General features: G+C 50.4%; 1 protein-coding gene across 5 annotated transcripts in view; it reads right to left on the reverse strand.

The window, feature by feature from the left end:
- CNGB1 (cyclic nucleotide gated channel subunit beta 1) overlaps positions 1 to 25,667 on the reverse strand; it is a 75,911-nt gene that overhangs the window by 9,097 nt on the left and 41,147 nt on the right. For 3 of the 5 annotated variants that reach the window (XR_014136248.1, XR_014136245.1, XR_014136246.1), the window contains 10 exons: positions 23,814 to 23,878; positions 22,841 to 22,963; positions 17,714 to 17,855; positions 16,823 to 16,982; positions 15,009 to 15,106; positions 14,826 to 14,909; positions 11,671 to 11,789; positions 11,289 to 11,435; positions 4,284 to 4,500; positions 34 to 1,213 (listed from right to left, as the gene is read on the reverse strand). Coding sequence is in view for 1 of the 5 variants with exons in the window: in XM_081791549.1 (XP_081647675.1) it covers positions 599 to 1,213; positions 4,284 to 4,500; positions 11,289 to 11,435; positions 11,671 to 11,789; positions 14,826 to 14,909; positions 15,009 to 15,106; positions 16,823 to 16,982; positions 17,714 to 17,855; positions 22,841 to 22,963; positions 23,814 to 23,878 (1,770 nt within the window). In the remaining 4 variants the exon portion in view is untranslated. Of the gene's footprint in view, positions 1 to 9; positions 1,214 to 4,283; positions 4,501 to 11,288; positions 11,436 to 11,670; positions 11,790 to 14,825; positions 14,910 to 15,008; positions 15,107 to 16,822; positions 16,983 to 17,713; positions 17,856 to 22,840; positions 22,964 to 23,813; positions 23,879 to 25,667 lie in introns of those variants that run through there. The other 2 variants (XR_014136247.1, XM_081791549.1) reach the window with 2 other exon arrangements.

Genomic DNA, 25,667 nt, shown 5'->3' on the forward strand with positions numbered 1-25,667 from the left:
CCCCAACCCGGGGACAGATCCATGCTTAACTACCCTAATGGGCATCATGTCCCTAATCAGGTCGTCAGGTGAGCCATAGTTCCCATTTAGTCAAATGAGCAGCAGAGCCTAACTACCCTTCTGCTGACAGGCTGTGTTTGTTTTAATCTCTACACCTAATGTGGGGCTTGAACTCACAACCTTGAGATCAAGAGTCCCATGTTCTACCCACTGAGCCAGCCAGGCTTCCCACCTGCTGGCAGGTTTTCTATCCTTGAAATGTGGGAGGTTGAAACCCAAACATTCACTAACCCTTTAGTCTCCAACAAAGCTTCCCGGAGGGTTGGAGTCCCATTCTGTCTAGCCTTTCCCCACAAACTTTTTAAATAGAAAAGAATTTTGTTTTTAAAAATAACAGTCGGAAGAGGTAGGGTTCTCAGGTGATGGTGGGAACTCAGGGACACTAACGACATTTGTTGACTTCAAAACCAGCCTTGGCAGAAGCCCGCTGGGCCAGAATGACAGACGCTACTGAGTCCGGGAGTCTGGGCCTGCAGGAGAGGGGAGTGTTGCTCGGGACGCGCCTGCACCTGCCGGAAGTGGCTCGCTGGCGGCAGCCTCACTCGGCCTCCTGCTTCTCCTCTGGGATCTCCTTCTCCTCGGGGATCTCCTTCTTCTCCTCCGGGATCTCCTCCTCCTCGGGGATCTCCTTCTCCTCCGGGATCTCCTTCTCCTCCGGGATCTCCTCCTCCTCGGGGATTTCCTTCTCCTCCGGGATCTCCTTCTTCTCCTCCGGGATCTCCTTCTCCTCCAGGATCTCCTCCTCCTCGGGGATCTCCTTCTCCTCCGGGATCTCCTTCTTCTCCTCCGGGATCTCCTTCTCCTCCGGGATCTCCTCCTCCTCGGGGATCTCCTTCTCCTCCGGGATCTCCTTCTCCTCCGGGATCTCCTCCTCCTCGGGGATTTCCTTCTCCTCCGGGATCTCCTTCTTCTCCTCCGGGATCTCCTTCTCCTCCGGGATCTCCACCAACAGGATCTGTTCACCGGGATCTGGGCCTGGGCTCATGCAGATCTGCACCGAGTGCTCCTCCGGCCCAGCCGACCCCTCCCTGCCTTCCTCCGGCCTCTCAGGGGAGGCAGGTGGCGGAGAGTGGCGGGCTGGGGGCTCTGGCGGTGCTGGCTGGTCTGGGGCGGCGGATCCCGCCTCTCCTGCAGTGTCTTGCGAGCTCTTGGCCTGAAACCGGAAAGGGTGATTGGTGAGGCAAAGAACATCGGACATTTCTTGGAGGGGTCTTAGAGGGGTCTTGCACACCTCCCTGTTCCCCTTTCTCATACCCCCAAGGAGGAGAATGGCAGAGCACTCAGGGGTTCAATATAATGGATGAGAAGTGGGGGGTTGGAAGGCATCAGGATTATTTGGTAGACACAGAGTATATTATGGTGAAGTTTAGGAATTAAAAAGTCCTGGCTGGACTTAGCGGAAGGTCTTGGGGATATTTTGGGTCTCTATTGATGGACAGGGCTAGAAGCCAGAGTGGAGCTGCAGGTTCAAGCCTGCCCCTGAGCCATTGAGGGAAGAGAGGCTGAGACCAAGAGGGAGAACCACCAAGCCTTTGCAAAGCTGAGCCGGCGGCCCTGTCCACTTACCAGTGGCCCTGTCCACTGTCCAGTTACCAGGGCTGGGTGCTCCTGGGTGAATGAGACAAATTCTAAGCAAACAAGGTAAAAGGCTGAGATGGCAGAAGTAGCTGTGGGCTGTCCCCCTTTCTGGAAGGTCTCAAAGGTTGAGACCTCTCCTCCCCCGGGAGAAGAATGGGCAGGATACCACTGGCATTAGGCTGGGCTCAGCCCCCATACTTGGGGACTTGGTGGGTACTTCCAACCCCAGCCTTTGTGGTTCCTATGGACACTGGCCATGGTCTGTGTATCAGTAAAAACCCAAGCCTTCATGGATATTCGTGACCCCACCTGCCCTGCCTGACCCATCTCTGCATGAAAATAAATGGGAGAGAGTGGCCCCCAGAAAAGGAGGCCTGAATGGTCCACAGCTGTGCAAGACCCACATGTGAATTAAAGTGAAGGCGGTCAGCATGCTCGTGAGGAACAGAGACGTCTGAAGTTTGCTCAAGTCATAGGGTGTTGAAGGAAGGGAAGTGGGGTAGGGAACCCCACTCCAAGAACCCAAGGCAGCTCTGGGGACAAACCACTCCCTCTGTCTCAGTGTTCCTGCATGTTTTGGTACACCTGTTCCACCTTCCCCTATCTGCCCTAAACTCTGACAACACTCTTCCAGGGCAAGATGGTGCCCTGATGGGGCTTCCTGAAGCATCCTGCTGTGAATGGATCCAGAAGAATCATGGGAAGGTTGGTCAAGTGCTTCGCCATGTTCAAAATGCCTTATAAAAGATATCCAAGGGGCATCTGGGTGGCTCAGTCAGTTAAGCATCTGACTTCAGCTCTAGTCATGATCTCATGGTTTGTGGGTTCGAGCCCTGCATTAGGGTCCATGCTGACAGCTTGGAGTCTGCTTCAGATCCTTTGTCCCCCTCTCCCTCTGCCCCTCTCCTGCTCATGCTCTCTCTCTTTCTCTCTCAAAAATAAACAAATATTAAAAAAAAAAGACATCCAAGGTATCCTGCTTCATCTATACAATGCCATGTGGCAACCATGAGTAATCTGCATCTCAGAAAGCTTGAGGAACTTCCCCGGATCACAGACCTGGTGGTGACAGAGCTGGGATTTAGACCCGTATCTTTGGATTATTATTTAAGAGCTCCTTGCACTCTGCCATTCTGCCCTGATTGTTCTAAAATTGACTTTTATTAGAATTCTCATGCAAATTTAATTCACATCTCCAAGCTGCCTGGGTAAAGAGCTAATATTCAGTAGCAATAAGCCCCATTTCAGATAAAGCCTTTCACTGTCCTGAGAAGAGCCTTGGAGCTCACGTCTGCTCAGTCCCACGCAGCAGCCGGCACTAAGGACCCCAACTTGCTGGTTCGACCTTGACTCTGACAGTTTGTGAGCCAGGCAATCATATCTGTCCTCAGTCTGAGGCCCTGGGTGGCTGTATCTTGAGAAGATACTGGAACCCCAGGGAGCTTTGATGTCAACTCCCAGACTCCAGATATCAAATGATCTCTGGACAGGTCCCCCAGACTCTGACACCAGCCTGGATTGAGACTAAGTTCACTAGGCTCGTTTCCTGCCGCACTCCCCCCCCCCCCCCCCCCCGCCCAAGACTTATTTATTTTTGAGAAAGAGAACGCAAGTGGGGGAGGGGCAAAGAGGGAGGGGAAACAGAAGATCCAAAGCAGGCTCTGCGCTGACAGCAGTGAGTCCGGTGTGGGGCTGGAACCCACGAACTGCGAGATCATGACCTGAGCTGAAGTCAGACGCTTAACCGATTGAGCCACCCAGGTGCCCCCTTTGAATTCTGTCATGTGGACTGCAGTCCCCTCCCTGCCACGGAGCTGCTGCCTAACCACGGCCTCCTTCCCAACAGCCTCCCTAAAGGACAGTCATGAATAGTCATAATTAGTGCAATCATTCTAATTGGCATTTTTGGCATTAGTCACAGAAAAGAATCCCAGAACTAATTTTAAAATTCCCTTCAGATTTCCGAGGACTGGGGCGGGTAGGACAGTTGGCACTGTGCCTGCTGCAGAGTTTTTTCTCTTCAAATCTTTTCAAGTGTCACAGACACAAATATAAAATATGAGGACATCACTGCCATCTGGGGAGGGACATTCCCTGCCCACACCCACTGCTCCTACCTCTGCAAGTGCAGGAGGACTTCCCGTAGGAGGATTGCCCCCCTCAGCCCAGGCAGGGGAGCCTGGTCTCTCCACACCACCACAGTCGGTGGCTGGGGAAGTGGCACGCGATCCAATTCTGTCCAGTGACAGTGAGCCCTGGGACTTTTGCTGGAATCATGGGGAAAGAGGGACTTTCCGTTGGGAGTTGCTAAACCAGAAGGATGTAACCCTAGTGCCCTTGTGATGGGACGCCATCCCTGAGGAAAGCAGGAATGACAGAATGGCAAAACCAGTCCCCTGGGCATCGTCTGAACTCCTGGATCCAGCCTTGCCTGAACTGCCCAGCTACCCGACCCCCATCAATTCCCTGTTTTTTTAAGCTAACGTGAGCTGGCACCGTGACTTGCATTTCTGTCACTTGCAACCAAATGAGTCCTGACTGATGTGAAGAAGGGGGAGAGATTTCCCCACTCTCTGAGGCACCCTGGCCCTCTCTCTGGCACGAGGCTGAAATGGACAGGGAGGCTGGGGAACCAACCGCGTTACCTGTTCCAGCAACTGCTGCTGCCTCGCTGCCGCCTCCAGCGCAGCCAGTTCCTTGAGCCGGGCCCTCAGGTGGGCAAGCTTGCCGGCTTTTGCCCCCTTGGCACCCATCTTTCCTGCTACGGCCAAGGCGGCGTTGAAGAGCTTGGGGGTGCCTGCCCGGGGAGGAAGGATGAACACGCTCTTCTCCTTGGGCTTGTTGTTATTTCTTAGCATGCGCCTGAAAGAAAGCAGCGCCCGTGAACATCACAAGCATGCTCTGGGAGAGAAGAAAGCATCATTCACGTAGAATCCACTGGGGTTGTGGTGTGGCGGTGGTGGTTTTGGCTGGCGAACTGTGAGTAAGCAGGGCGCGAAGTGCTTTATGCGTCGCATCTCAGTAAGTGATGGGAGCAACCGGGACGACGTGGGTTTATAGTCTGTACCTTATAGAGGAGGAATGCAGGCTCAGAGGGGTCAAGAACTTTTCTGAGGTCACACGGGAAATGCTGAATGATACTATAACATATGGACTCAGAAATAGGATGCTCCGCTGAAAAAAGACCCAAAGCCTTTCCCTTCTCTTCCTTTTGCTTCGCTGTCATTTTGCCATCCTCACCATCACCTCTGTCAACACTTACTGAGTGTCTGTATGTGTCGGGTGCTATGCTCAGTCCTTTACAGACCCTCTTCAGTGGCCCCTGAGATCCCCCTTCCTGGTGTTCCCTCCCCTTGAGGGGTGAGTGGGACATGTGACTTGCTTTCAACCAGCAGAATACAGCAAGGGTGATCAGATACCACCTTTGTGAATATGTCACATGGGATCGTGATCTCTGTCTTGCAAGGAGACGCTCCCTCACTGGCTTTGATGAAGCAAGTGGCCATGTTGGGGGAGGCCCACGTGGCGAGAACCACGGGCAGCTTCCGGCCAACAATTGGCTGGGAAGTGAGACCCCCAGTCCTACAACCATAAGACACTGAAGTCGGCTCACAGGCATGTGACCTTGGAAGCAGGTCCTTCCCCAGGGGACATTTGAGATGGGACTCAGCCCTGGCCCGCACCTTGATTATAGCCTTGCAGCAGACCCACCAAAGCCACCCCAGACTTCTGACCCACGGAAACTCTGAGGTGATCAATACGTGTGGTTTTAAAAGCTGCTCAATGTGTGGTAATATCATTACGTAACAACAGATAACTGATACACATTCTGTCATTTAAATCTCACAGAATCCTCCTCACAGGTAGGCCCTATTTTTCTCCCTCATTTCAAATAAAGATATGCAAGGCCAGAGGGGTAAGTAATTTTCCCAAGGTCACACAGTGAGGAAATCACAGGGGCAGAATTAAAACCCAGATGTAAATGCAGTTTGCCACCCTGCTCTCTAAATAAGGAGACAATCTTCCATCGAACAGAGCCCCAGCCTTTGATAAGGAATATTTCACGCTACAGATATGTGATGAGTGGTTTGGCTCAAGAACAAATGAATTGTGTCTGCAGTCTAGTGGGCCTAGACTCCTAATTGGCAAATTCATTCACCAGGGCTCCAGCAAAACTTGTTTGTTTAAAAATGAGGCCATTACTGGCTGCTTATCTAATCAGAGGCAATGGATTTAAATTGTGCATATTGATATTAATTGCCCAAGACTTGCATTTTCCGGCTGGGACTCCCCCAGGAGAACACAAACATGATAATTCATCAGCGGCCTCTCCATGCCTGGCACTGTCACCTGTGTCATTTAGTCCATAACTCACAGCATGACAGTCTGTGGGAAGGCTCGGCGTGGTACAAAAATGACACAAAAGATCTATCTATGGGACCTTTTCTGATTGCTAAGGGGCTGTCTCTCTTTTGAGACACTGAGCTGGCTTCTGGGACATTGCCAGATTAAGGAAATTCAGCCTCATTTTCCGATGACGCATTTTCCTATAAGTAGGATCGCACATTCATCCCTGGAGAAAGTAGCATGCATGAGACCTTTTTGCCCCATTTCTTGGAGTGGCCAAGCCAGAGAGCTGAGCACTTCACTTATTCGGGGCCTCTGGTCCTCCATCTGTAAAGCAGGTAGTTTAGACAGAATCCCACACGTGGCTGTCACCAACTCAGACATCCCCAGGCTCTGTGGCTCTCAGATCGTGTCTTTTCCTTTGATGGGCAGAGCTCCCACATGATCCCCTGCCTCTGTCCTCAAGCTTGCCTTTCCAGAGAACCACCTCTCTGATGAATCATGCCACAGCTCTGGTCCCAGGGCCTCTGTGCTGCAAGGCCCGTCAGCAACTCCTTTCTCTGGCTGCTCCCCACCCCGGGCCATCACCTCAGCCCCTCGGCCTCCTCCAGTGCCAGGCACAGGCTCACCACACGTGGTCAGGAGCCTCTGCGGGATGCTAGTTGATTTGCCACACCCTCACCTAACCTAGCCAAAGAAATGGGTGGCTTTCTTGGGCCTTGCTCCTCTTGTTGGGGGAAGAAGGCAGGGTAGGGGGACCTGGAGCCCGCTCTCAGACATTAACAGTCGATTCTCACTATACCTGGTAGTGTCGCTCTGTAGAACCCCTGCAAACACCGAATTAGTGAACACCGAGTCATTGTTTCTGGGGCAAACACAGGCTTAGGTTTCTGCGAGCCTCTCATGACAACATTTTCATCAACTGATCAATATTTGTGTGTGTTTCTGTTTACAGACATCTTATGTAATACACAGTTGATTCATTACCATTGAACTCACGACGAACATCTCTGAAAGTCATGCCTCAACGAAGCTTGTCTAACCCACGTGTTTTCTCTGTAAGGCCCATCCCAGCCCTCTTGCCCTTGGGAACACAGACAGCACCTCAGCACTACACTTAGGGGCCATTTTAAATAGCAAAATCACCAATAAGGATCACAAAAATGTGAAAAAGGTGGCACTAAACAGACCACAAAAGGACGTTTGCTTCCAAGTCTTCAGACGCTTACAAGCTGAAACAATAGAGCAGAGCATCACCTTGTTCAACTTCTGCCCAGGACGTGCACTTCGGGCAACTCAAAGTTTTCAGTGCTCTGCACACATCCACGGATTACTGGGAACGCCCGTGAGTGCTGATTTCGGGATTACAAATAAATTTTAGTGAGTAGGTGAATTGCAAACACAGAATCGCAAATACGCGACTAATGAGGATTGGCTATATTTCCCTGTTCCTCAGGAGAGCAGGAGGAAATGGGCAAATTTTGTGGGAGAAGTTCAGACAGACCGGCCTTTGGAAGGGCCCAGTAGCTTCCCTAAGAGCAAACAGGGAAGCTGGGTTACAGGGTGGCCTCCTTCCTCAGGGGACCCCAGCATCCTGCATGTATTATGGGCCAACATCAACACAGCCTCCACTCACCTGGGGGTGCCGAAGGGGTTTTGTTAAAACTTAAGTCATGTCAAATCATTCGTCTGTGTAAAACCCCACACAGCTGCCATCTCCCTCAGAATAAAACCCAAAGCCACTGCAAGGCGTCACCTGCGAGGCCCTACCCAAGCTCATCCTCTTGACTTCTCCCATCCCATATCAAGCTACTCTTATTTTCTTGCTGGTCCACGCACACACTGAGCTTGCTCCTCCGCAGAGCCTTTGCACATGCTGTTCCCTCTGGCTGGAATGCTCTTCCCTGCAAGCAGTCCTGCTCATGCTTTTATTCTGTGCAGGTCCCGGCTGAAATACCACTTTCCTCAGAATGGTTTTTCCTGGCCAACTTATCTCAAGTAACTCCCTCCATCACTTCTGTCTCCACGATGTGGCTTTGTGTCCCCTCACAGCCCTGTGCCCAGCTGGGGATATCGCATAACCATTCATTTCTCCATTGTTGGTCTCCCCTATTAGAATTCAAGCTTTATTTGGTCCCTGCTGTGTCCCCAGGGCCTAGAACTATGTACTCAATAAATTATTGTGTGCTGTGAATGGAGGCAGTTTATTTATGGTGTCATTTCATAGAATGAGGTAGAAAATAGGAATATATGATAAAAGGCAAGGGAGGCAAAACCAGAAGACCAGATAGATAGATTTGAAAAGGCTTTATCCAATGAGAAAATTATAGAGAGGATTTAATGGATAAAGAGGAACCATTATTAATGTTCACTGAGCTCTCCCACATGCCAGGTATCTTGCTGGAGACATTCATACACACTATTTTATTTAATCTTCCCAACAACACAGTAGCGGGGATTACCCTTATTTTATAGAACTGCAGAAAACTGAGACCCGAGAAGTTGAGTAACTTCTCTAAAACCACACATCCAATACCTCACACGGACAGGGTTTGAGACCTGTAACTTCCCAAGCCTGTTGTGGATTTTCTACCACATGCTGCTGCCTCCATCACTCAACTCAAAACCTGATCTGAAGGGTTTGAAAACAACAACAACAAAAAACTGCTTTTCTAAAAACTTACCTATTCTTCAACAGTACAAAACACAGATACGCGAGGTGGTTCGCTGCAGCACTGTTGAGAATTGCAAAATATTGGAAATGGCCTAAACGCCCATTCATAGAAATGGTCTGCAAGCATCAGAGGCATGCAGATGGGTCTATGGCCTGATAGAGAAGGCTTCTCAGGATTTGTTGTCATGTGAAAAAAAGCAAAGTGCAAAAGAAAGTCTACAGTATGCTACCTTTTGTGTGAGACAGAAAAGAAAAGAAAATATTCACCCATCTGCCCATTTCTGCAGAAGGAAACACATTGAGGAAGCAGCAGAAACTAATGAGCCTGGGTTTGTATAGGGGCAACCGGTGGTGGGGGGGGGGGGGTGTAGCTGGGACAGTCTCCGGGCATCCCATTTTGTTGCATTATGACTTTGGGTGCCATGTTAATGTTTGACATATTCAAAACAACAAAAAATCAACAAGGATTGGGGGTGAGAGGAATCATAAAAAATGGGATGCAAACCTGGGTGTATTTCACATGAACAGAACACCCACACTAAAGGGAGAAAAAAGAAATGAATCCAAATAACTCTGAACACAACACTTACATCGTAGACACTCAGGATAAAGACCAAAGGAAATGCACCAAATGTTGAATTCTGCTGAGAAGGCTTCTCCCCAGCCCCCACCCCAGTGGTATGGGAGAGCAATTCTGAAACTGCTTTCTCTATATGGTAGGACCGAACAAAGGAGTTAATGTAATGAGGGTAAAGAGAGCTAAATTTCTCAGGGTTGGAGAAGAAATTTACCAAATATGGGAAAGGAACAGATTAGAAGGATTTCCATGGTGTTGGACTGAAATCGTTAGGTACAGACACAGAAACAGACAGAAAAATAGATGTTGATATATACACATATATAGATACACGTATTTTTTTAATGTTTACTGTTTTATTTTTGAGAGAGAGAACACAAGTGGGGGAGGGGCAGAGAGAGAGAGAGAGGGAAAGAGAGAATCCTAGCAGGCTCCACACTGACAGCAGCGAGCCTGATGCGGGACTTGAACTCATGAACCATGAGATCATGACCTGAGCTGAAGTCGGACACTCAACTGACTGAGCCACCCAGGTGCTCCTACACTTATTTATGCATATTTGCATGTGGGTGTATTTCCCAGCTCTGCCCACTTCAGAGCCTAGTAGCACCCCAGTAGCAATGAGCACACGGAGTGCTCAAATGTTGGTTTCTAAAAACCATTTCCACCTACAAGGAATCAAATGGCCATTTCCAGGGATGTGGCAGGGAAAGCACAAGATGACCCCAGAGCATCTTATTGTGGCTGTTAGCAAGAAAGTGCTAAAACGTTTTGGGGACGTTACAAAGAGTCACAAGAGCAAGCCTGAAGAGGCGCCTGCTGGCCTAAGGTAGTGCAATTTGACACCAAAACAATGAGTGTAACGTGATATTTATGGAACAAAACAAATCCATATTGATATAGATAAATGAATAAACCAATAAATGGGAAGAAAGAGAAAGCTCTTCCTTAAAGTAGAATGCTCACTAATAAATGTAGAAGGCACAATACGTAGGAGTCAGAAAATTACCATTTGGCAACCACTGCGGCAATCACTGATTTAGCAAGAACCCTCAATGGGCACTGGAAGTAGCAAGTGAAGGCTTGATGGGGAACAGGAGGTCCAGATAGCCTCAGAGTGACTCCCCACTAATTACTTATCAATTTCGAAGAGAAAAATGTTAACTTTAGAGTCCAGAAGGCTTAATTAACCAAGTGATGGAAAGGAAAATCATCAATAATACTGGGAGAAACCAGCATCTCATGCCTCTCGATATGCTGCTCTAAGAAGAATACAACATCCCTTTTTTTTTTTTTAAAGTAAGCTCGGGGCACCTGGGTGGCTCAGTCGGTTGGGCGTCCGACTTCCGCTCAGGTCATGATCTCACAGTCCGTGAGTTCAAGCCCCACATTGGGCTCTGTGCTGACAGCTCAGAGCCTGGAGCCTGTTTCAGATTCTGTGTCTCCCTCTCTCTCTGACCCTCCCTCGTTCATGCTCTGTCTCTCTCTGTCTCAAAAATAAATCAAAGTAAAAAAAATTAAAAAAAAATAATAAAGTAAGTTCTACAACCAACATGAGGCTTGAACAACAACAAGAGACACATCCTCTACCGACCCAGCCAGCCAGGCGCCCCCACAACATCGCTTCTGAGTAATTTCTGCCCTAATGCAGAACCTGAAGGTAATCATGAGAAAATATCAGAACATCAGCTGAATCTAAATGAAGAGACATTCTACAAAATAACTGGCCTGTCCTCTTCGAAGTCACTAAAGATGGAAAAAGGCTGAGGAACGAACCCAGATCGAAGGAGACTGCAGATACGAGGCAGTGTAATGAACAGGTGGTCCTCCACTGGATTCAGGAATAGAAAAGAAGATAGGAAAGTCCATAAAAGGCACGACTGGGACAATTAATCAAATTTGAAGATGGACTAGGGATGAGATAATAGCATCGTTTCAATACTGAATTTCCTGATTTTGATAAAGGTACAACGGTTATATAAGCGAAAGTTTTAGTCTTTACGAAATGCACACTGAAGTGTATACAGACTTTTTTTAATAAAAATAATGTACCTGGCCTTCTTCCGGAGTAACTTCTGAGACTCGGGATAATGCACCAAAATTTCATTCAGGTCCTTCTTATCCAGAATGAAGAGGTTGGTGAACCCGTGGGCGACCACATTGGCGGTGCGACGATTCCCGCCACCAACAGCCAGCAAGCTGGGGCAGAAAAGGGAGGGAGGTGAGATGTGGCAGGCTGTGGCTGTGATCCCACTAAAGTGCTCCTCTCTACTTCTTGCCTGGAGCACGGTGGCGGCCCCACACGGCGCAGAGCCGGGGCCGACCCTGCATATGTCAGCATCCACAGCCCTTGAGGACGAAGTCCCACCCGCTGGCCACCCGCCCCTCCAGCTGGGGCCCACGTCTCCTCATTTCACCCCAGCGTCCCTCTGACCTTATTTCTCCAAACACAGATCCAGCCTTCAGAGTCACCAGCACGGCCTTCCCATCAGGGCCACCCAAGACCTGCACCTGTCCTGCCTGGATGATGTACATCTCTCGGCCTATCTCCCCCTGAAACAGAGAAAGGGTGAGCCCCTCTGGCCTTTCCCAAAATGACCATAAAGGCAGCAGGGCTGGGCCCAGAGGCTGGTGGCACAGCACAGAGGAACGTGAGCCGGCATCCAGCCCCACCACCAACTTGGTCGCTTCCCCTCTGGGGCCTCAGTCTCCCCATCTGTGGATTGGGGAGAGTGGCCACCCCGAACCTGCCTGACAGGGTTATATGGGGAGTTAGTGGTGTGATGGAAAGCAAAATTCGAGGTAAGCTAGGAGGTGCGGGTGCAATGCATTCTGCAAACTCCCATTGATACACTCCAGTGGAGGGCCCAGAGGCATGGAAAGTCCAACAGTGGTTCATACAATAAGCTGATACCTGTGCCTACCACATACCACTTCAGGAGCTTGGTATGCATTGGCTGATTGAAATAGGAATGAAAACAACATCAATCATGTTGTCTGGCCCTTGTATAATGTTCGTCTGTGCGAGGCACTGTTCTAAGTGCTTTATGTGTCTGAGCCTGCTTAATCCCCAACAGCACTGGGATACGAACTCTTTGCCCGAGGGCACAAAGCTAGGCCAGGGGAGAGCAGGGATTTGAACCCAGACGGTCTGGTTCCAGACTTTATGGTTGTTGTGGGTTAAACTGTGTCCCTCCCAAACTCACTTGGTGAAGTCCTAAACTCAGTTGCTCAGAATATGACTTCTTTGGAAAGAGGGTCATTGCAGATATAATTAGTTAAATTAAGATGAGGCCGAACTGGAGTTGGGTGAGCCCCTCACCCAACATAACTGGTGTTCTTATAGAGGGGACATTTGGACAGAGACAGGCATACAGAGAAGACAACATGAAGTGACCCAGGGAGGGGAGAGCCATCTATAAGCCAAGGAGAGAGGAGCGGATCCTTTCCTCACAGCCTTGAGAAGGAACCAACCCCTACCGACACCTTAATCTTGGACTTCCAGCCTCCAGGATGGTGACACAATACATTTCTGTTGTTTAAGCCACCCAATCTCTGGTCCTTTGTTACAGAAGCTGTAGCAAACTATTTCAATGGTCTTAGCCCCAAATTAAAACAAATGATGAATGAATAGCTTGCTTTGGACTGCCATCAGAAACCCTGTCTGTTATGCACCTTCTGATCCTCATGCCCCCAACAGACCCCTACTTCCTGTGGGTCACGCCTGAAAGGACAGAGATCAAGGGCAGGTAAACTGATTACACTTCTGATTCATCTGACAAACGTTTCCTGGACATCTCACACGTGCATGAGCTTCTTAACAAACGAGAAGTTTCATTTCCCTGATTCTGTGTTCAATTTGACACGGACTGAAGGGTCTAAAGAGCTCACCCTCACCTCACTAACCAGCCCTGGTTGGGGGGGCGGTGAGGGCGGGGTGCTCCAGGGGTGTCTCAGAGAGATCATCGCGGAGCAAAACTGGACAGCAGAGGGTGCCATTCGCACTTGCTCATCAAGGGCTCACTTCCACCTGCCGACTCCAACCACCTGGCTGACGCTTCCTCATTTGCAGTAGATTCTACATTACCCTCAAGGATAATAACAGCAGCAATGGTACCTCTTCTGTGACAGCACGGTGCCAAACTCTGTAGGCACAACTTACTCAATTTTCACAACCATCCCATGAGGCGGTACCCTCAATATCCCTACTTTACCCATGAGAAGAGAGAGAGTCAGAGAGGGGAAGCCAGTGCCCCAAGGCTGCACAGCTAGGAAGCAGCTCCAGCATCAGACAAATCACTCTATTGCTCCCAAACCCCTTGGCCTCTAGGGCTGCCTCTCTAAATTCTCAACCATCTGTAACACTGTTTCCCCATTTCCCTGGGCTCTCTGCTTCCAGAAACTTCACTGCTGCACAGCATACAACTTGGAGATGGGGGCCTTCTTGGGCTGGTTTCCTGAGTCTTACAGGGGTTGCTTGGGCTTTTTTTTTTCACCCCTGTCTTGACAGCTTGGGAACAAGAGGACTCAAACCTGAGTTCCTGTCCTTCCACCTTAACCACTCACTCACCAGGTGACCTTGGTCTCACCTTGAAGAATGGAAGCAGAAGCCCTAGACATGTGGAGCCCTGGGTTCAAATCCAAATGTTTTCCAGGATCAGAGGGGTGGTTTAAGGAGTGAGGGGGGCCTGGTATGGGGCAGTGGGGAGGGGTGGGGCCTGTGGCATCAGGAGGGAGGGCAATGTTCCCCTTCAGGGGACTCTTGCTATTTAGGAAAGGAGGGCTCAGTGCTAACAGATTTTTTTCTGTTTTCAGCCAGAAATCTGACTTTCTATGCAAAGCTTCAAATTAAAAAAAAAAAAGTTTTAATGTTTATTTATTTTTGAGAGAGAGAGAGAGACAGAGACAGAGTGCTAGTAGGGGAGGGGCAGAGAGAGAGAGAGAGGGAGACACAGAATCCGAAGCAGGCTCCAGGCTCTGAGCTGTCAACACAGAGCCTGGTGCAGGGCCTGAACCCATGAACTGTGAGATCATGACCTGAGCTGAAGTTGGATGCTCATAAAACTGAGCCACCCAGGTACCCCAAAACCTTCAAGTTTTTAAAGGTTGGGGACTATTTCAACATTTTTTTAGGATTAGGAAAAAAAAAACACAAAACAACGAATGGGCTGGCTGCTATGCAAAGGCCATCAGTTTGCAACCTCTGACCTATCCCAGCCCTTCTGCTGCCCCATTTTTCTGAAAGGAAGCCCAAGACCCTGGGAGCAGTTTCATCTACACAGTCAAGGACCTACTTCTCGTTAGGTTGGTCACTTTCCTTTTCTGGAAAGTGGGGTTCCTCGTCCTGATTCCCCTGGTCCTGTGTCAAAAGGAGCAAAGCCTGAGGCACACCTGAGTTCAATGCCAAACAACCCAGGAGCCCTGGGGTCAGCTCACTGGTGCTATAGTCTCTGTCCCTCCCCAGCAATTCTGCTCTCCCTGGGCTTGCAAACCCCCTGGGCCTTCAGAGGCACCCCCTTCAGCACAGCTCCTAGCAGGGAGATGCGCTGTAAATCCCAGACTGCCTTGCAGCTGCCTCGGGCCACTCACCTTCTTGCACACATAGTCATTGGGCAGGTAGACGACAGAACGAAGCCTCTTCAGCATGTCAAAGATCAACTGTCGGTCACAGCCCTGTCCCCAGGAGGAGGGGGAAAGAATGCCCGTTTAGAGGAGGGTGGGGGCTTGGGGCTTCCCAGAACCCTGGGGATGAGGGCGCTAGGTGGGCCATACCTGGAAGAGAGCCACTTTACTGACAATGTCATAGTTCACATCGATGGCGAGGTCTAACCGCATCTTGTCCGGAAGCTGCACCATCAGTTCTGACTCATCTGCAAAGGAGACCCTGGCAATGGTCAGAGACACATCCAGGCCTCTACCCCCCACTCCCCCCACATGGGACCCCAGCCACGCCATTCCTCTGTTATCTAGAACCACTCTATACTGGGAGAGTACCCTCTCTGGGCTTTTTGGATGCTATTGCCTCTGCAGGAAACACCCCCGTAGTTAACTTCCATTCATCCTTCAGAACCCAGTACTCCTCCAAGAAGCCTTCTCTTGAGATTCCCCCACCCGCTATTATGTTAGCAGTCTCTGTGCTGTAGCGCTGATCACACTCTTTATTGCAATGGTTTGTTAATACTAGTCTGTCCTCCTCATGCTCTAAGAATGTTAGCAAGAACTGAGGTATTTCAAACACTGTTTTACAGAGCTTTACAGAGATGGTTTTATTAAATCTCCCAGCAACACAAGAGGTGCCCACTACTATAACCCCCACCTTACAGAAAGGGAGGTTCAGGAGGGCAGTGACTTGCTCGCAGCCCAGGGGGATGGAATCAGATCCCACACAGGCCGTGGGGCTCCAAGGCCAGTCCCAGGAGAGTAGGGGCCCTGTCTATTTTTCCCCGTGATGGGTCTGCAGTGCTCAGACCTGGCACTGAATGAATGGGGAGCCTGGCACAGAATGAATGTCAGTACTGGGGACAAGAAAGGCACAACCTGACCCCAATCCCGATTCCCTTCTACTCCACCACAATTATTTATGGGCTCAAGAGCTGATGTGTATGACCCTGGGCAGGTCAGAGCCCTCTCTCATCCTTAATGTGCGCCCTTGTGAAAGGGGGCAATGATTCAGATGTCACAAGTCCATCACTGGCACAGACGAGGCAATGCACGTGAATGTGCCTTGTGTAGAGTGAGCACAGTAGCAACGGACGCTAATGAAGATTCTACACTCACAGATTTGACAACACCTTCAGCTCAGGAGAGCTTGGAGTTGAGGTGTAGCTTCTTCAAGGCCAGAGGGAAGCCCATGGAAGCAGTGAGGGGGCTCCTTAATTAGCTGAGAGAGTTGAGGGGGCTCTAAGGCACACAGTCAGTGGACCACAGGCTTGTCAGAGGGCTCCAAAATGATGTCTATGCTCTGAAAACGAAATTACTAGCTCCCAAAGATAAAAAGGAAACTGGAAAAAACATAACTGTAAATAAATCAACATATAAATAGCATATTCAAATTTTATGAAGGGTTCCGTTTAGAATTCACAAAAACTTCACTACATTTGAAAACAACGTACAGGTTAAGGTTCTCCCACTTTGCAAGAATTCCTGGGCACACCCCAGTTCTTCTGACAAGAAGGCAGAAACAGTGGTGAATGAAATGCATGGTTGTAGCCAAATAATTTCAGAAGGAAAGCATAACATCAAAAAGTTGACAAACAATATATGTGTATGTGTGTATATGGAAAGAGAAAGCGAGAGGGGGTCTTCCTTCTCTCCTGATTTCAACTGTACTTCCATCTCTGATGGGGATGTATTTCAAGGCAGGTGAAGTGAGAGGGCAGGGCATCCAGAAGACACGGCTCTCAAGTCTTCAGGGGTCTCTCGACGGCCCAGCCTGGGGCACCTCACAGACCTCCCTAGGCCCCTCTCACTTAAGTAAGTGTTCAGGACCCCAGGGATACAGGGTCAAAGGTTGGGACCAAAAAGGCAGGGCCCCGGGAGGAGGTGGCCAGGGGGTAGCTGCCTGGCAGCCGGGGCACTGGTCTTACCCAGCATGCCTTGGGACTGCCAGGTGTATTCGTACCAGGTCTTGACACGGTTCTGTACGGACCTGGGGATCTTGTAGAAGTTCATGTACTTCACTGTGCTGTCCATGCAGCTGCGGTAGTAGGTCTGCCCTGCAGTGGCGGCCCCCACCACGTCTCTCATCTAGGGCCGGGGAGGAAAAGTCAAGGATCAGAGTGGGGCTCTGGGGACATGTCATGGGCATGTTTACTCTACAGTGACCAGGGGTGCTCGAGGAAGGGGGATCAGGAGACAGGGAATTCCATGTCTACACACAGAGACAGGGGACTGTCTGACAAGGGAAACTCCATCTCCAAGGTGGACATGGGACGTGAGGGCCCCTGGGGCCCCACCAGGAGGAGATGCCTCGCTGGGCTGGGCTGATTCTGGTACGACATGGCCCCTTGGTGCCAGAGGCCACTTTGAACTTACTGGAGGAAATAACTCAGTGTACTGCCCTGCAGGGCAGGGCCCCTAGAGGCAATTTTGAGGCTGGCTGATTGCGGCCCCATGTGCTGATTAGAACATGAGATGCACCCCCAGCATATTAGATACTCTCAAGGTTTCTCTCCAAGGGAACAGCCCAAATTCCCAGGCTTTGCAGAAAGCCATTAGGCCCAGCTCTCCAAAGACACCCCAAAGGGACTGACATTTCAAATGGAAGCAACGGCAGAGAAGAATTGGACCCAGACCTCTGCACCATCCTCTTCACCCGGCAGGCCCCAGGGCTCCAGCCTCCTGACTCGAGGTCCTGTGCTCTTTCCCAGGCTTAGTTCAAAAGAAATGGCCACAGACGGTGACATCTGTGGCAGCGGTGGGAAGGAGACGGGCCCCGCAGGCAGGTGCGTGGCAAGCCAGACCAGGGACCCAGGTACCTGTCCGATCATCACAGAGAAAGCAAAGACACCGGTGAAATAGTTCAGCCCCTGGAAGATAATTTCGAAGAGTGTCTTGGGGTCGGGCAGCCCACCAATGGTGATGAGGGTCTTCACAGCCCAGTAGTAACAGCGAATGTAGCTGGAGAGAGAAGAAGGGGACCGCGGTCAGCAAAGGCCCCACCGTGCTGAGCCTGGGTGTCCTGCTCTGACAGATGTGCATTGTGCAAAAAAGAAAACCTTTATACCTTCTAAGTGCAAGGAAAACAGCTGCACGTGCATAGAGCGCTCTGTACTTTCTGGAGTGTGTTCACAGATGCTGTCTTGCTGGGTTGTGGCTCTGCCCCAACCCTGAAGGGGCATGTTATCACCCCCATTTACGGATGTGGAAACTGAGGCTCTGGGAAACTGCTCAAAACACTTGGCAGGAGGATAGACCAGGGTCTTCTGACTCCTGATGCCTGGGCTCCCTCAATATTCTTTCAATTTCCACCAACTTCCCTTGGCCATCCCACCATGTTGGTTCATGGAAAGCAAGAGCAACATCAGACTTGGAAGATACCTTGAGGGCTATCTTTTCTGACCCTCTCCCTTGCCCATCCATTTTCCAGACAGGGAACCTGAGGCCCCAGAAGGGAAAGGAAACACTCAGGGTCACCAGCTGGCAAGGTCTGGAGCTGGAATCAGAACTCAGGTTGCCATACGTTTCTCTGAGCTGTCACCCCACTGTTGGTAATCACTCTACACAGGCACATGATCCAGGGAAGGGAGGTATGGGTGATGGGGTCCCACTCGGTGGTAAAAGGAATAATAGATGCCCCAAGCTGATCTCATTATCACAAAGAAATAAGAGTCCCTCATATACCTGTTCACGCCTTCAGGCTGTGCCTTCCCAGGGGTCAGCAATGGGTGAGGTCAACAGAGCTTAAAGACAGGACAATCCCAGCTGGCTTTCCTGTCTTCCTACCAGGGCACCCAGGAGGCATCCAGAGCCTGCCCTGGCTCCCGTGTCCTGACACACGCACACTTTCAAGGTCCCTGCACAGCTCCACAATCAAGAACATGATCCGGCTAGCAGATAATCCAGCGAGGATGGCCCCAAACGGGTCCTCCCCTGAGCTCCATTCACCAGCTAATTATGCAGAGTCATAGTTAGAACACAGGCCCTGGAGCTGGACTGCCCCAGCTCGAACCCAGCTCTGCCACTTCCTAGCTGCGTGATGCGGACGAACTACTCAGTCTCAGCAAGCCTCAGCTTCTTTCTCCTAAAATGGGCATGATGGCAGTGAAACATCCTTCACAGGGTGATCGTGAGGATGAAATGAGGTGCTAGAACTGACGGGCTGTCAGTACACGTCAGCGACCACAGCCTTCACTGTTACTGGTGCCTGCCACATGCCTGCGGTGGGGAACAGGCTTGCCTGTGTCCTCAAGAAGCTCACCCCCTGGTGGGGACAGGCAAGAAATCGTGCAATGAGCACAGGGAGGGGGAAGCAGAGGTTGTTGGGAAGTTGAGGGGGGTGCTCTGCCTCTGACTACTAGCTACAAGGCCTGGGGCAGGGCTGCCCGCCACCCCCCCCCCCTACACAGAGATCCCAGGACAACACAGGCCTCCCCTGTTAAGTCCCCCATCATACTGGTCCCAGCCACCAGAGGGCGCAGCCATAAGCACAGACACAGCTGACCTCTGGCTGGGAGCTTGGGGGGGGGGGGGGGGGGGGCTGCCAGGCCACCCGACAGAAAGGCGACATGAGCAACGTCCCCAGAGCTTTCCCCACACTCTTTCTGATTGGAGGAATCTTCTGTTGGCCTGGCATTTCTGAGGCCTCCCTGAAGTCCTTGTGTCCTGTGGGGACCCCTACATGCTCCAGGCCAGGCAGAAGCAGAGCAGGATAAAGGACCCAGCTCTGTGGGAACTTGGGTCCTCAAGCCCCTGGCTCACAGCAGACACTCAACAAATGGTCACTATTTTGAAAGTGATTATTACCCATGATATTGGACTTCTGGAGGAATCCTTTACCATTTGTGGTTTTGTGGCACATATTGGGGGTTCCCTGTAGGATTTCGTTTGGAGAAGAGTAGTGTGGCCAAGACAGTGTGCCCCTTCCAAGGTCCCTGCAGAAGGGAGTCCCAGACAGCTGTCCCCTGCCCTCCCCCTCCCTGCTTGCCATTCCATCCTGGGCCTTCCCATGATGGGCCTGCCAGGCCTGCTCCTGGGACTTGGGTTTAAGCTTGTTGGGGCACAAACCCCTTTGATGGATAGATATGGAAAGCTAGCAATCTTCTCCTTAGGGAAGCCAGCAAGTCCTCAAAACTGGGCTCCAATTTCCAGGGTTGGGAGTGGGACCCCCTTATATCTCTGGATCCCAGGTTGGGAACCCCTTTCCTGGTATGCCGGCTTCCCCATAAGAATGAGTGTAGCCAGGAGGTGGTCACTGACTCCCATCCAGGCACGAGCTGGACGTGTTACACACATTAGTTTATTATTCCTCACAAGAAATCTGAATACAAGACTATTCTCATGTTGTAGAGGAGAAACTGAGTCTCTGAAAAAGGAAGGGCCTCAGCCAAGGTCACTGAGCTAATTTCAATGAACAGCTTCTATTCTTCCTACCCTGGCCTCCTGTCCCTAAAGCCTGTGCACTGGATCTCCAGGCTCACTCCCCTGGTCTGGACCTCGCGTGCTTCTGGTTTCCTTCCCACACTGCCCTCCCTTCTCTCGATCACAGAAACACTTTGTCTGGGCCTTTTGTTGCTCCCCCTAACTGGCTCCTCTGCTCCTGTCCTCTATGTCTGTCCCCACCTCCGCCAATACCAGCAGAGTCCCCTTTCTGAGATCCCCCAGGGTCTTGTCATCCCCCTGCTTAAAAGGTTTTGAGGCAAGAGGTGAGAGGGTAACTGGGTTAGCTTTCCATATCCATCCGACCTTTGAAAATGTGGCAGGGGCGCCTGGGTGGCTCACTCCGTTAAGCGTCCAACTCTTGACTTCAGCTCAGGTCATATCTCACCATTTGTGAGTTCAAGCCCCACATCAGGCTCTGCGCTGGCAGTGTGGAGCCTGCTTGGGATTCTCTGATTCCCTCTTTCCCTCTCTCTCTCTCTCTGTACCTCCCTGTCCCCAAAATAAAAAAAAAATTTTTTTAAGTATTAAAAAAATGTGGCAGCATATGGGAACTCCCTGTACTTTCCTATCGGCTCTTCAGTAAACCTAGAATTGCTCTAAGAACATAGTGTACTAATTAAAATAATAATAATTTTTTTAATCTTAAAAATGTTCATATCCTTGGCCCTGCCGTCTCCCCTTAGGAATTCAGTGTGAGGAAACAATCGGGCCAGAGGACAAAGATTCATATACAGAGATGCACACTGCGATATCACGTGTCAGACAGAAGAACTGGAAACACCTTCCACGCCCAATGATGATGGAATGGTTGAAGGGATGCTGGCCTCTCTGTACAGCGGGGCAGTGGGGGGCGGGTGTAGACAGTGGCTTGAAAACAATTCAGTGATGGGCAAATATGCATGATATAATGCATATCCCTGTGGGCTACATACTTTTCCACATTTTCACATTTCTAAAATTAGGATGTATCTTACAATATGTGTACATTTATTGTAATATTTCTTTTTTTCCAAAAGGCTGTGTTGACTCAATATTGTATCATATAATTAACTGACTCTTAGAATCAAAGAAATATAGTGAAGTATGTTCCTGATCTTTCTTTCTTTTTAAGTAGGCTTCATGCCCAGCACGGCTTGAACCCACAAACCTGAGACTAAGACCAGAGCTGAGATCAAGAGTCAGACACTTAACCGACTGAGCCACCCAGGCGCTCCCTGATCTTTCTTTTATAGTCAGAATAAAGATATATGAAACAAAGAACAGCAAAAAAGAACTCTCTACTGGTTCTCCATTGCCTAGAACCACACCATCCAATAAAAATATGATGCGACCCATATAAATGTAATTTAAAATTTTCTAGTTGCTACTTTTTTGCTAAGTAAAAAGAAACAGGTGAAATTAATTTCAGTAATGTTTTTTAGTCAACCCAAAATATCAAAATCAATATTTGACACGTAACCAGTATTTTAGACATTAGCAATAAGGCAGTTGACTTTTTCTTCATGTCCTCCGAACCTGCGTGTAATTCACATCTGTCACACCGCGTTTCAAGTAATTGGTGGCCCCATGTGGCTAGTGGCCACAGTATTGGACCATCCTCTCTACCACACAAGATGGCTCCCAGTGCCCTGATGCCACCATTTTGCACCTCCACACCTTTCTATGGGCCGCTCCCTCCCCCAGGGGTTCTCTGTCCCTTCTCTCCACCTACCGAGGCCAAAATCAAACGTAACTTTTTGGAATTGACTGTCCCATGCCACCTTCTCCACACCTCTCCAGCACCGGGCAGATGGTACGCCAGTGTAGACTGTCGCCACGCTGCCGGGGTTAAAATCCCAGCTCTTGAACTTATGAAGTCACCGTGTGACCTTGGGAGATCATTTCACATCTGTTACCTCATCTGTGAAACAGAGATGATGACGGTACCTACCTCGTGTCCTGGAAGATTACTGGAAGGATTAAGTGAATTGCTAGGTTAAGTACTTCAAACAGTACCTAGTAAGCGTTGTCTGTTCTAAGTGCTTGTCGCTATTATTAGTAGCAGTACCGTTGCCATCATCATTATTTGAGCACGTCCCATAATGTAAGGCAGCTCTCTGGATTGGCAGGAAGGTTCGCCTTGTGTGCCAGCTTCTGCACGGCTGGTGATTAGCCAGGAAGCAATGTGGAGAAGTGTGCTCCGGCCTCCTTCCCACTTGGACGTGACCATGGGGTAGAAGGGTAGACGCACATGTGAAGTGAATTTGCCAACTCTACTACACTTTGGGAGGCTGAAAGGATCTTTCTAGCAAGCCTTGTTCACGTCTGTGCTCGCCTCCGCCCGGCCCGTGGCAGGTGCTCAGGAAATGTGAGCTCAGTGAGGACACGGAAACGTGGTCCTCAAGCTTTATCATGTCAATGGTGGCTTGGGAGCAAGGTGGCCTCAGTAACGTGGTGGCGATGGGACTCCCTTCCGGGACTTTTAGGACTGTGAATTACAGCCCAGGAAGAAGACTGTGGCTCACCCGTTTCCCACGCCATCGTAAACCCAGTGAGTGGAGCCGATGCCCTGATAGGCTGACGCCCAGTAATACAGACATGAGTTCAAATGCAGACTGTAGAGCAGGTAAGCCGTAGTCCTGATCACCCTGTGAAAGAAGGAAAAGCATGAACACAGTGGCAGGAAGGGCGGCCATGACACCTCACCCCAAGGGTAGGGACTGCTGGGAACAAGTCCACCTTCACCTCCCCCAACGCCCACCTCAGACATCGCCCTGTTGGAGCTTCACAGCCCTGCCCCGCTGCCTGACAGGATGAACATCTGGCTGCGGGGACCCAGCCAGTGGCCGGACTGCACCAAGCGGATGCTCTTTTGAGACTGCGCCAGCTAGGGCCGGTGGTGTGTGAACAGCCAGCTATCAAGGCCGGGGGCTGGAACGACCCCGAATTCCATGTGCAGACAGTTTTGGGGGAGTGAAGGACCAGACGGGGATGTACCCTTGGAGAGGGGCAGAGAAGGGACAGATGTGTGCAGAGAAGTGCCACTCCGTGAGCAATGTGGGGAAGCTTTGTCCCTGAGCGTGGCCTGGCTGATCTTGTGCCCCGTTCTCAGACATCCAAGAGGTGGCCACCATTCCCCCATGTTTGAGTTAGATTGCAGGGCTCAGTTCCCTGAGCTGAGACCAAAATGAGGCCCGGCTCCCTGGAAACACGGGTGAGCCATGCATCTCAACCTACGTGTGCCCTCCTCACAATTGGGGGAAACGGGACATTCCTGGTTCTCTAAAAAAAAAAACAAACATCCCTTCAGAGAAGGGCCAGGAAAAGGCCTGGCTTCCGGTAGTGCTGGGGCCTGCACGGCTAGGGGGCCTTGAAAGGAGAAGAAATGTGGGTAGAGAATGCCTAGCTCTATAGTTGCTGCAAATGGCCTGTGTCGTGTGTGTGTGTGTGTGTGTGTGTGTGTGTGTGTGTGTGTGTTGTTTGTGTAGGGCATCTCACCTGTAAATGTAGGCTTTGCTGAGGATGGATTCCAGGCGGCTGTTAAACTCGAAGAAGGCCATGTACTGGGAAGAAGGCAAAACATCAGGACAGCCCATGTGTGGGGGTGGCCCTCTACTCTCCTGGTCTGTTCCCCAGAACAGAGGGCTGTCTCTGCAGTGCCCCCCGGAGGAGGGCAGAGAGTGAGCATTCAAAACCAGGGGTCCTCAGCCCTTTGAGGGGTGGGGGCGAAGAACTCCATGTACCAGTTTGCTGGAAACAATAGCCCCTCTTCCCCTAGAAATCACACCCAGTCATGCTCTCACAGTCTGCATGGGGGTCAGGGGACTCCCAGACTTCTGAAGCCTGCCATGAAATTTTTAGGGATACACGCATCTCAGGTTAAGGACCCTGTTTTCAACATTTACCTATAAAGGAAGACATTTTATAAAGAAACAGCATCTCTAACGCCCCTGACTTAGATCCTTCAAAGACTTGTTTATAACAATAAAAGTGTAATAGTAACTGCTCTTCTTTACTGAGCACCTTCGACGACTGCACTTTATATGCATCACCTTCTTTACTTATTGGTATGTGTTGTCATTCTCCTTTTACAGAGAGGAAGTTGGTACTTAGAGAAGTTGAGCCACCGGGCCAAAGCACACAGCTGCTGGGTGACAGTCAGGATTTGAACCCAGATCATACTCAAAGCCGCAAGCTCCCTCCCTTACGCTACACTGCACACATGTTGTTTGACACTGGAAAATGGCAGTGAGGGAAATTCCCTGAGGGATGTGCCGGTCATCCTCCGGGTGGTCATTCCAGTGTCCCTCCGGAGTCTGCACTGGATGCAGGGGGCTGTGGGCTTGGATCTCTCTCCCTTTAGGCTCAGAGTTTTGTCCGCAGTCGTGGTAAACATCAGGCAGCCGAGTGACGCACACTCACAAGCACCGTGCGAACCCAGGGATGGATCCCGCTGCCACATGTGGAGGAAAGCTTGGCTTGTGGATCCAGCCTTCCTTGCTCTGGTGTCTAGCTCTAAAGCAACCTGCCTCTGCAGCCCCAGGGGGCTGGCATGTGTCAGCGAGGACTGGTGCCACTTCCAGTTTCCTCCTGCCTCTTGGCAGCCGGGAAGCTCAGTAGCGGCATCCGTGCTTAATCCCAGCAAGATGTGCTTTCTTTTCATCAGAGGACTTGCACGCTTCCTATTTTCCTCTGCCCTGTTTCTCCAAGTTATTGAGGTCATTGTGTTTGCCTCTTCTGTAAATTCCCTCATTACTGTTTTGGGGAAGAGGCCATAGTATCACGTAAGGAGAGAGCTGAATTTAATGGGTCTGCCAGGAAAACCCATTTGGGGATCCCAAGTGCTCTGGCTGTCTACCCCGGTCACATTAAAGGACAGCGACCAGGTCTCTACTTGACCTTGTGTCACCTTCACTGGGACACAGGGCGCTTTGCCCCAGTGGCAGGAGGGACGGCTGTAATGACCCTGAGCAACAACCAAGGAAACAGGTATAGGGCTGCAAATCCAAACCCACCCTGGGCACTTCCTGGCTCCTGTGCCCTTGGGCAAGTCACTCAAGCTTTTCAAGCTTCAGTGCTCCCATCTTTCAGATGCAGGCCCTCATAAAGCGGAAGTTCCTCTGTTGTGTTTCTGTAATTACTGAAAGCATAGACGGTGGAGATAGGCTGCCTGGGTTCAAACCCGGACGCCATTCCTTCCTACCTGTGTGACCTACAGCAAGTTACGTAACCTCTCTGGTGAAACACTGGTACTAACAACACTCACCTCATGGGGTTGAGGCGTAAGTACTTCTAAAGTTCCAGGACAATACCTAACACACAGCACAACTAAGAAGCTCTAACCATTGTAAG

This window comes from Panthera onca, chromosome E2 (assembly GCF_046562875.1).
Source record: "Panthera onca isolate mPanOnc1 chromosome E2, mPanOnc1 haplotype 2, whole genome shotgun sequence".
NCBI lineage: Eukaryota > Metazoa > Chordata > Mammalia > Carnivora > Felidae > Panthera > Panthera onca.